At 40.1% G+C, this 12,345-nt stretch overlaps 1 protein-coding gene across 1 annotated transcript in view; it reads left to right on the top strand.

Moving 5' to 3' along the window:
- The window catches only part of MAL (mal, T cell differentiation protein (MAL blood group)), a 237,153-nt gene extending 225,969 nt beyond the window's left edge, over positions 1-11,184 (top strand). The window contains exon 4 of the mRNA XM_085611792.1: positions 8,201-11,184. Within this exon, the coding sequence (XP_085467918.1) occupies positions 8,201-8,278 (78 nt within the window). The 3' untranslated portion in view covers positions 8,279-11,184. The remainder of the gene's footprint in view (positions 1-8,200) is intronic.
- The last annotated feature ends 1,161 nt before the right edge of the window (positions 11,185-12,345 follow it).

The following is a 12,345-nucleotide window of genomic DNA, read 5'->3' as shown; positions in this document are numbered from 1 at the left end:
GAACTGGCATATGCACCGAGGCTCCTTGTGAGCCTCAGGCATGTCTCATTCCATTCAAGCCCTACCTGACCAATACACAAAATCCTGTCTGGGGTGGTGCACGCACCTCCCCTGGCAGGAAACCCTTTGTCCACATCTCCCAAGCTGGAAGGACTCCCAGCAGCAGGAGGGCAGACTTGTGTCTGTGGTGGCAGCATCCATTTTGTGGAGCTGAGGCTATGTCTGATTTTACCCGGGTTTCAGGTACTGTACATGTCGTGTCCCTCTAGAAGGGTGGAATGCTAACCCCATCGCCAGAATTGGCGAGGGGTTAGTATTCCAATTTGTATGACACCTTACTCGACATGTTTTGATGAAGCCAAACCAAAGATAGCATTTAACCGCGAGGTTCATAATGCACTTAAGAGTATATGGTATGATGATATCTGGAAACGGTAGAAGGAAGTTGTTCCGACCACTGCAGACAGGCTCAGCTCATGCCAGAGCACCATTCCACATGGAACCAAGCACTCTGCCTTCAGGATTGTTAAGGCCTGCCATAGGAGTGACTTATAGGTTAACATGTGTCCCATTTAAGGTTAGGTATAGGTATACTACACCTAAGTAAGAGGTGGTTACACCAACTTACCCCAGCTGAGTGATCAGCCAGTTGTGTCATATTGCTAGGCCAGGCCAGGGGTGGCATAATACATGCTTCAGCCCCTGGTAGGCCTTAGATACACCAATGCCCTGGGTACCTAGTGTACACTGGTACAGGGGCTCACAGGGTGATCCAATTCCAATTGGTTATGTACCTAGGGTACATGGAGTCCATTTTAAAGAGAGAGCAGCTAGGCTGAGATCCTGAATGGCAGGATCTCAGGCCAACTAAGTCGAAAAACCAGCTAGACACTAGGCAAAAAATTGGGGGTAACCATAGTCAGATATCCACCTTCCTACAGATATGTACAAAACTAAATTCATAGTTTACATAAAAACTCAATGTGAGATAAATAGAATACAAATATCTGTATGTACAAAGACAATCACATTAAAAAAAAATATATATATATACATTTAAGTTACAATGCCAATGCACAGCCTTAAGGAAAATCTTACTAACCTCCTCACAAAATGTCTATGCTTTCATTCGTGATCAGAGGTAAGTATTCAACCACCCTCTTCTTATCCAGCTCCACACATTTCCTAAGTTCCTGTAAAAAAGTTAGAAGATCCTCTGTTTTAACTGACTTTTTAGATATTTGCAATGAGTTGTGGTTTAGAAAAACAGTCTGCTCTCCCCATAATCTCAAGCTGCTTTCTAACATGGGTGAGCCATGGTATTTTATGCATGTGGCTAAGGTCTAAGAAATCCTAAATAATTGCTCTATTAAGTGCAGTTTCCTCTTTCGACCAAATAGATCTCCATAACATGAATGTGGCAATTTAAATACCGTGTGTCAGAGGCACCAAACCTTATTCCTTGTGAAATAATATAATTGACAAGCTAGTAGAAACTGCCAGAAGCCTTCTGAGAAAAATATTTTCTACTGTCTGCAAAGGTGAAAAGTTACAAAAGCCCCAAACTCCTGCCCCACACATAATGAAAGATTAGGAGCACGCAACACAGATGTTAATAAGTGTGTCAATTGGTTTGGAGCCCAATTTCTTTGCAAATCTAAATAAGGTCATTATTAGTGCAACAGCAACAAGATGATGGATCGAAGGCTTGAATTAATCTCAGACTCTGTCAATCACTGGGGCCTCATTCCAGTCAACCATTTTTTACCCACCATGCCACTCTAAACAAAGGCCGGCCTTATGCAAATCGGTATTGAACATGCTCCTTATGAGAACAGTCTGTCCCAAGCTGCCAGGCAACCCCCACTGCACCCTCTAGGAGTGACCACAAGCAACTTGAGACCGGCATCTACCTACTGAAGTCTAACCAGTGAGGTACAGTTTGATTCCTATGTTACCTTGAGCACAGGACACATATCTGGGCATACCTTTCACACTTAGAGAGTAAACTGCAACAACGACAGGGAGATGGATGAAATCCTTGTATTAATCTCAGCCCACGGCAATCACTCGGCCGCATTCCAATCCAATGTTTTTCACCCACCATGCCTCTCTAACAAAGGCTCACCCTATGCAAATCAGTACTGACCCTTCTCTTCATGGGAACAGTCTGTCCCAACTGCTGGGCAAGCCTTCCACCTGAAGGGACCGGTTTCTACCTGTTCTAATCTCATCAGTACGGTGTAGCTTGAGTCCTATGGCACAGTGAGCATTCTTAGCAGAATGCAGGATGGTAAAGACAGGCTGGCCCTGGAAGAATATGGTACATGGATAGGCAGAATATATACTATTCTTCAGTATGCAGAATGTGAATGTACATCAAAACGGCCCATTATTTACATGGTCCTTTATAACACAGAGTAAGAACACAGGTTTCGTGTTTCGCAGTAGCAACTCAGCCACTCCACTATAGAAAATCTCCCAACATGTTTATTTGTGTGTTAATTATTTCTCATCCTCAAACAAATAGCAGACAAGGCAGGCATTAATGTACAACAAAATAATCACTAACCAAACAATATATGGCCCACCTGGCTTAGATCCGACACACCTTGAAACATTCCAGTAACACAACAGATCGACAGGGCTACACAGTTAATGTAACATATATACACAAATTAAGATATTAATACTACTCTAAAAGTAAATACACATTAAAAACACTCCCAACAACCAGAGCTAATTCATATTTCTGTAAAAAAAATGTGATTATGCATGTTAGCACACTCTTGTAAATAGGGCGATCGTTTTATCTCCGTTTTTTGGCTTTTAAAGCCAAAAAAGCGGAGATAAAGCCCTTGTTAATAAGCCCCGAAGTACTTAAAAAAATGGTATAATATAGTTATACCATTCTGTTGATTAAGCAGAATGACCCTTGTATCTTTTATCCTTGCCCCTTTTACCTAAACCTCGTTCATTTTGACCCTCTCCATGTAGGGCCGAATCTAAGGGCAGAATTCGCGTCAGTTATGTATATTGCACCAAATTTGAGAGTAATGCCAGAGCCAATTCACAAATCGACAATAATTCCAAAGACAATCCACAAACTGCCCACCATAAAAGATAAAAGGTTTCTACTATGAGCAGCTATCCCAATTTAGCGCAGTCTGGTAATGCAAAATCATACCTATTCAGACCAAAAAATAATCGGAATGGCATGATTCAGAAATTTCAGCAGGAACTTTTACAAAACTTTAAAACAAAGTGTCCGACAACATAAAACCAAGAACATTATCCACTGAATTGTCAACTTATATTCTTCCTGCCTCAAAATGGAAACAAGCTTGAAGGCCTTTAATAGCACATAGAAAAGTTGTTTATACGTTCGTGCATTTACTGTTCAAACGTTAAAGTCTTATCAACATTCATTTCTACATACCATGCAATTTGTAGTGGAGTTGGGTGGGAGCAAAGAAATGTCTGGTCCCATCCACAACTTTTTCACACCTATTTATTTTCCCAATTATATGCTGCTGAAATAAACATTGTCATCCATTTGTTTTTTAGCCAAACAAATGGTAGTGTATCTAAAGATCCATGGGTGAACACTGTGATCTCGGTTTCATTTCGATTCAAGAAGAATTAAGGGGCATATTATCAAGACAGGTGATAAAATTATCGCCGCTTTAGCGGCAGAAAACTGTCACTAAAACTGCGAGAATGGGCTTGATAATATGCTCTATGGAATTCCAATTGAAGCCCATGTTAGATGTGAAGGACATCTAACATGGGCTTCAATTGGAATTCCATAGAGCATATTATCAAGCCCATTATCGCCGTTTTAGCGGCAGGGTTCTGCCGCTAAAGCGGCGATACATTTATCGCCTGTCTTGATAATATGCCCCTAAATGCCTTTCATCCATAGGTGCACAGGTTTAAACACTTACATACTTGACTGGCAGCAGCCGATTCCCTTAAAAGATGGATGACAATGTTTATTTCAGCAGCATATAATTGGGACCACAGACTATATACTTCAAACAAGCCAACCAGCGAAAATAAATAGGTGTGAAAAAGTTGTGGATGGGACCAGACATTGTGGAACTCAGCAGCATACTTCAAAGATAGCAGAGGGGAAAACTCCCAATTGCATACACTGCCATGCTCAAACAGCAAGTCAACTTAAGGGACCTGTCTTGTGCCTCAACTTCTCTTCAAAAACCTAATAATACCTAGTAAAAGAGTGACATGATCTATGGTGTAAAATCTTACAATATCAGTGTTGCTGGTTCAGCCTGAGCTCTCAGATAGGGCCACTGCTCACAAACATCCATTCTGGCGATCTGCATGCCTCTCAAGGATGAACACAATACTGTAAGTCAGAACAGCAAAACTTTGGATGTCAAATACATATAAAGTTTTGGATTCATCCTCTGTGACGTAAGGAATAAAATAAAGCCTAGAAAAGGGTGAAGACTTGGCACAATATGTGGGTTCCAGATTTGGTATGTAGTGGCAGCACTGTAGCCTATGTAGGCTCTCCTGGACAGCTTCCACCTTACAAGTGCTAGTTTATATGTCTTCTGCAGCATCTGCATATTGGTCTTACTTAGGGAGCGGGGACGGATATCTGCCACAGACTACGAAAGGTGGATATTAAACAATAAATGTACCACTTGAGCAGATCTTGTCAACTCAAACTGTAAAATAGAATATTCAAGCAAGCCCATGTAATGGTAAGGAGACTTTCTCTACAAAATTGTTAAGAAAGTTAGACATTTTGTGAACAAAATATCTTGCTAGCTCTTTGCAAGGAGATTGTGAGAGTGTGGCATTTTCAGGTACTACTTCAACATTCCTGTTAGTTCTTTCTGAATTTTAACCAATTTCTGATTGGAATGTGAAGCTTTTTTATTTTTCCCTGTGCAAAAGAAATTCATGCATATCTATAATAGCCATTTTATTTGCCTGTAGTGTCACGTGCACACATTTTAATCTGTTCTCTCTGCATTGGCTGCCAGCAATGCTCACATTTTCCTGGCTTGTTGTTGAATTTTTAATTGCTCAGATGCAAACTGTTGACCACTCTTGGTTTGAGCAAGGCTTCCTACTTTTTAAAGAGATCAGCTTATCAAGACCTAATTTTAACTTCATTTGGGCTTGAGCCAGAATCCCTGTTAGGGGATCCTTTATTGTTACAAGGTTGATAAATTTATATATCCGTCTTCAAGAATATTTAATCTTGAAGATCCTCTAACAGTAGCATCCATTGTTCTCATCTTAAGTCAAAATATGATTTAAAGTCTATCTTTGATGTAGATTTAAATACATGTCTACTTATCTTAAATTGAATCATGACACAATCATTTGAGCCTAGTGCCATCAATTTTAATTCAACTGGTTGTAAATGTAACCTCTTTAATAAAAGAATAAGGCAGCCACTTTTATGCGAGGGTTACATGAATACATGATAAAATCCAGACCTTTCAGTTAAAGCAAAAAAATTATTTAGCTACTCAAGCCTGCAACTAATCTAATATTAGAGAATCCCAATGTTCACATCTGATACCTAGAGACAACATTTCCTCATAAAATACCTGTAATTCAGTTTGTGACTGTAAACTGTTGATCAGTTACCAACCAACATTTTGGGGTGGTAACTTATTTGCAGAGAAAAAGCTGTTCCCTTGCCCCAGCTTTCCCTTTGGGAATCTTGTTGGCAGTCTCAGAAGAGGAAAGTAGTCGTTTTACAAATGAGGAGGCTTTATGAGTGAGATGAAGCGACAGAAAGTGTAGAGTGGTGTAAGAAAGAGGCATGAAGTCAGATTGGACCAAGTGAGTTTTGATGTTCAGCAAACCTCATATACAGCAGGGCTAGTGGCATTCTCCTAAGAAAAGCTTTGGGTCCAGGGTTGGCTCCTCCACTAGGGCGAAGAAGCGTTGCCCCACTGCTTTCTCGCACTGCAAGAAAGCAGAAGGCTTTGGTTGAGGACGGGTGGGTGGGTGGTTGGTTCTTTTGTAGGGCTGGGGAGGAGCGGCTTGCCCACTGCTGAGGGCTCTGACTGTTTGGTCGGCCCTCTGGGACCGACCAAACCAGTCATGCGCACTCTGCCTTTTCTTCCTGTCGGCTGCATGCAGCCTACATGGAGAAAATGGCCTCCCCATAGACACCTGGCTGGTCGGCGTCCCAACCAATCACAACGCTTCCATTGCAGAGTTGAAATTGGCTTGGGGGAGGGGGAGGGAGGCTGCTTGCCTCCTGTTCCTGCTCCTGCCGGAGGCAGGAGAGACGACGCGGTACCGGGCGGTGAAGGTAAGTTACCTTTTTTTATTTTTAAATTACCCCCCACGTGACCTAGCATGTCCCCCCACCTCCAACTCATGCCAGACAGTACTGTTTGGGTCCCTGCATTTATTGCCTTTACAAATTTAGCTAGAACCATACAAATGGATAGAGGAGGTGGTATTTAAGGGGCATTATGCCCCAGGTCACTTGATTTCCAGGACTCTACGATCCTTCTGCAAAAGGCATTTATAGATTTTTAATTGAGAGAAGGCCTGCCATCTTTATTAATAATGAGACAGCTTATATTACTATGCCACTATATGATTCCACATGGCATGTTTTCTCTTTTCCTGGAGTCCTTTACTTAAATACTTAGAAACAGATGCTGATGGCAGCTGGCATAAATCAAAGAAGTGTTCACTGGCCTCTGCGTTATGTTTTTTAGCCCCAGGCCTCAGTAAAACGACTGACAAGTCTGAATTACGGATTGATGTCAACCATAGTTTCATATAAAACCTCACCATTCATAAGATGCAAATAGACACTGACAAACCAGAGTTACCTGTTCGACGCCACCCATATGAATCACCCTCAAGAAACCAAATTGAAGGGCTGTTATGTAATTGCCGCTTCAGTCTTGGGTAAAATCGGGAGAGGCATCTGCAGATTTCATTTGCAGTGAAACAACCACCTTGATGATAGGCTTTATATTCAGGAAATGGGGAATAAATGGAGGAGAAAGGCATAACATCTCTATTGTCTTGCAGTATCCTCCTCTGTCACAAAGTGTCATACTATTCTGTGAATGACAGTGTTACAATTACACTTTAATGCATTGCCACTACTATACAAGTGCAAATATGGCCATTTCTTACAATGTCACGTTTGCATCTGCAAACTTTCTTCACTTGAGCCATCATCCTCTTTGTTCAAGCACAATAGGTAAGGGGCTAAGGCTTGGAAAACGTAAATTGATTTTTACTACCGCTGAAGTATGCCACCTTACATCCACTTTGAAGAGCCATGCATCCATTCAAATGATGTTGTTGATATATAGTTGGGATACTGTGGCCAAGGCAGTAATTTAACTAATTCACCCATCAACATCCAGTTTGACTGTAATTGTATGGATGTCCTTCCTGCATAGAAAATCAAGGATTACTGGCATTGGTGGAATTGCAAGTAAGATGTGTACATGATTTCTGTCTGTTCATCTGGCCCCACTTGTTGCCGCATCTAGATGTCTCTGGTCTCAGGCATGATTGACTGAAAAATTCACTTTTCATTACTTTTCTGAAGATTATATTTGTGGCACCTGCATCTCTTTATGGCTTGTAGAGCAATATATGGAACTACATAAGGGGCAAAACAGCTGCACTGGTATGAGAAAGGGTAAAGGCACAAGGTGAACAAGCAGACTGGACAGAATAAAGCAGCTAAGTTTGTACACTAATGTGTTTTTTAGAAAAGCAAACTGGGCTGGGATTTCGTGTTCCAAATGACATGGCACTTTAGTAATACCTGGAAAAAATTGTTATCATGGTCCACCCTGGTGATTGTCCTTGAATTTGTGCACATACTTTGGCGGATCCTAGAAGTAGGCGTGACCTAATTTACTGTGGTAATTCAGTCTGCTCATCTCTAATTCTAAGCATCAGTTTTATGCTAATCCAAATGTTGTTGAGCCAATCTTCACTATCATCAGCAGATGTTGACTGAAGATTGCAGGTTCTAGTCTAATGCCCATCTTTTACTGCATTGTGAAGATATACAGTGTGACAAGGATTCTCTATAGAGCACAAAATGCTATAACATTATAAAAGCATAGAATGTCTAAATGAAAAGTAGTTGAAATACTGTCTAGTATCTTGAACATTATTTAAGATTCACTCAACCTATGTTTTTTTTTTTTAGGTGTTTGCCTATGTTGCTACCCTATCTTATGTCATCCATGCGCTGTTCTCTCTTATCAGATGGAAGCGGGCTGGATAGAGTTGAAGCAGAATGGAAGGAAGATGGTTTGAGATGCACCTAATGTAGTCATTGGAATATATTACTCCTGTTAAGAAATATCCATACCAAAGTGAATACAAATGCTCTCTATGACTGACCAACATAAAGGACTTACAAAAAAAGACAATGCTGTAAATTCCAGCTGCAACACTTGTGTTTTGTCACTGTTCAGTACTTTTGCTCTTACTAGGAATGTCCTCCTACCGTCGAGCAAATGATTGTCCCTAATCTGCATGTTACATTTGTGTACATTGTAGGATATCTAAATGTATATATATGTATATGTATATATATATATATATCCACAACGCTTCACGCCACCAAACCATCCAAAGACGAGAAAGCAGACCCAAATTCTGTGCATAAACGGGTTTATTCCAGGAACGCCCACACCTCCACCATTACGCCTATATATATATATATATATGTGTGTGTATGTGTCAATATATATATATAAATACACATATATATGTATATTTAAACATATATGTGTGTGCGTGTGCAAAAAGTAGGCTATTTTGAAAAACAAATGCTCAGTGTAAACCTCGAGGGCCTCCCATTTCATGGTTCCTCCATTGCTTCTTTGGCATTCTACCAATTTTGGCTTCTCTTAAAGAGGAGGCTATTGCCAGTACATACTGTGCCTCCCTTTTTAAATAATTTGATAATACCTTTTGAGTGTGATTTTGATATCCGCACACTCTAGCAGCTCTGGCTATGTTTTTGACCTTTCTTCTTGAGTGACACACTACATTTGAGTTTCTTTGCAGTAAAAGACAAATACATAGAATGAAAACAAATCACAAACACACACACACACATACACACACACCATATATAAAACTATATCGCCAAAAACTGCTCCTCTGCCAAACTATGCATATCCTCAGAGTCTAACAATTCTATTACATACAATGAACCCAAAGTTTTTGAGCCCTGACCGGATGCCAAGCCTTGTTCGCCCACTCAGCCTGTCTCTGTGCAGTAGAACAGTTATTGAGGATGTATTTTGGGTACTTCATGCCCACAAAATGCGTACCGCCTCTGGGGAGGGGAGGGTTTAAATAGTCATTTAACCGCTAGAAGTGTAGACGTCAAAATCAAGACACCAGAGGTTGGAACCAGGCGGGAGGGCGCAAATTAAAACTATGCAATGTCTGATTTAAAAGTTATGTGTTGGAATGTGGCAGGTCTGAATCAATATCGCAAACAGGGCTTAATCAGGGAGGAACTCTGTATTTTAAACCACACCTATTCGGCTTAGCCAAGACTCATGTAGCATACAAAATGCATACCGCCTTGTAATATATATATATATATATATATATATATATATATATATATATATATATATATATATATATATATATATATATACATACACACACACACGCAAATATATAAGAAGTCTAGAGGTAGAAGAGGCTCTCGGAATCTTGTGCGAGCTATAGCGTGTACACCATTATAAAACCATGTAATTAAACCCTTAATTGCTGGCTGTGCAGATACCCCAGAACTCTAATTTGAAATGAGTGCCCACAATGAACTCTTATGGCCCAAAGAACTCATTGCACTCTTCACAGAGCCTTCCTTGGCTCTTGCTATTCTCACAAAAAGAAGTGAGGGATGTAGAGACCCCGGCCTCTGACTTTCAAAGGCAGCTTTACATTTAGGCCGCAAGGCAACATAAACATGTGTGCACCGATGTACAATGCACCTTAAAAAGGAGAATTGGCAAATAATTCTGATTTTCTTCAAGTCCTCTTATTGTGATCTGCTTTTACCCTGTATGTGCGATACAAAAACAGTGACAAACACACACGTCTTCTGTATTAGTTTCACAAGCACCTACCCTGTTGACAAATGGAAATGTGTCCATTAAAGGCAAACTCTGTCGTAACCCTGGTTGCTACGGTACCATGTATTGCCTCAGTACTCTTTGATACACTTTGGCATGTGGTCAAGTTTGTGACCTGGCAAATATGCCAGGCATGTTTTGTTGCACCCTTAAGTTACACACCTTGCTGGCACAATACCTCACTTTAGGGTGGATTTAGGCTTTGCAGAACACAGACAATCTGTCAAAAATTGGCAGATGCCCCATCTGCCACATAGAGTGATTCATGGTGACACTTAATCTCCCCATGACTAACAAATGTGTAATATCATCTGGTTCTTTCATAAAGCCCTCTGATGCTTTAAGTTCGAGTCCCTGCTTCATAAACTGCAAACAAACAGTGCCCTGATAGTCACTAAACAGGACGTATGGAACATCTAGCTCTGTTTGACATCTGCCAAACTCTGGATCAGGTTCTGTAACTCAACATGCTGACGTAGAGCAGGTGGTTAAAAAAATAAATGTTTTGTCTGGTTAATGCTCTGAAAGTGCCTTACTGTGTGCTCTTTTTGTACCCTACTAACAACCTTGATAGATGAATAGATTCTATACTTGTGAACAAAATGTACATATTGAACAACCATTATTAACTTTCCTTTAGACAACACTTTTAAATTCTGCAATGATTTCATGTTTCTGATTCTTGCAAAAGGGAACCATTATAAATTGCTTCGATATCTGTAATAAGTTTAGTTAGATACATCATCCTTTTCCCTTCAACGTAAAATAATGAAGCAGTTTACTTATGTGCCTCTACCTTCAGATTAAAAAGGTCCAGGTGGCTTAAAAAACCACCTGACTATTCTTAATTTTGCTTCATGTTACAGGATCTCCCAGAAGCACCACTTTTCTGTCATTCTCTCACTATGTATTTCTTTTGTATTTCATAAACTGTAAAAAACTATTTTAGAGATTGTACCATGTCATATATCTTGTTCTATAATTTAATAGATTTGCCAGAATAATAAAGATAATGTGTATTATTTAACTATGTAGCTTTCGTGTACTGTTTTCAATACGAATACCATTGAAAAAAGACCGCCAACTAAATCCCCATTATGCTACTCATGCTATAATGGCAATACTACATGGATTGTTATTTACTGTATGTCTGTGGCCCATGCACAAGCAATATTTGCCGCAAGTGGAAGTAATTGTATCTGGTATAACTATCATGCAGTACCCAATAAACCACCCCCCCTTCCAGATGTCGCTGATAAATTATGAAAACTAATGAAACAAGCATTGACAAAACCAATTGGTCTTGCTTTGAGCACCAATGCTTGTTCGTGTTCTCAATTGCGACAGGCAGGGTTACAAGGTTATCAATGCAGTGTTTCAGGTATTTAAGTGAGGGACAATCTTGCCAGTGCTCAGTGGTGGTACTAATAAGATGGATATTGAAATGGATCTATACCCAGACCCATTTTAATGTCCTTAACTATTAAAGTATGCCCGATGCTGCAATGCAACGTGATGCACAGGAATTTCCTGGTTGGCGCAGAAGCACTTCTTTGAAAAAGGAAGGGTCCAAGTTGTGTTTTTTTGGGTTGGGGGGAGTCCTTAAAAACGCAAAGGGTGAACTGACCATATTTTACACATGGCAATTAGGTAAAAGGAAACATTTTCTCTATTATTTAGCCATCCTACCCTTCCTCACGTATGCATTTAATTAAATACGACCTGACTTTATGACCACAGAAAATAAAACACCATTAGGTGCTTGGAATGCTTTTAAGTGGCATATTTATCAAGACTTTGCCCTGGTGCAATTTCCCAATAAGGTACTTTCCAGTGCCAAACGTTCTGCACTGCAATGTAGTCTTAACAGGAACACAAATAGTACTTTGTGCTGCTTTGCAGTACTTTGCATCAAGCCCTGGGTGTTTAATGGTTGTTTCCACGCTACCACCCATGGTTTTGTAATAAAACTCGAAGAAAATGTTAGACAGGACTTTGTGGCAAAAAATAACATCTCCATAAGGCATATTCTTAGTAGGAGAAACTTTTAAGCTCTCCTAACCTTTCACACACTGCATGTGTACTGCACTGTACACCAAACATCAAATATATGAAAAGTTTAAGATTGTCTAGGCATAGTATTTTGTAGTGGAAGGTTATCCTTCCAGTGAATGATCCTATGCTAAAC

This window comes from Triturus cristatus, chromosome 6 (genome assembly GCF_964204655.1).
Source record: "Triturus cristatus chromosome 6, aTriCri1.1, whole genome shotgun sequence".
Classification (NCBI taxonomy): Eukaryota; Metazoa; Chordata; class Amphibia; order Caudata; family Salamandridae; genus Triturus; species Triturus cristatus.
The sequence above is the reverse complement of the archived record's forward strand: the minus strand, read 5'-3'. Positions and strand labels throughout refer to the sequence as shown.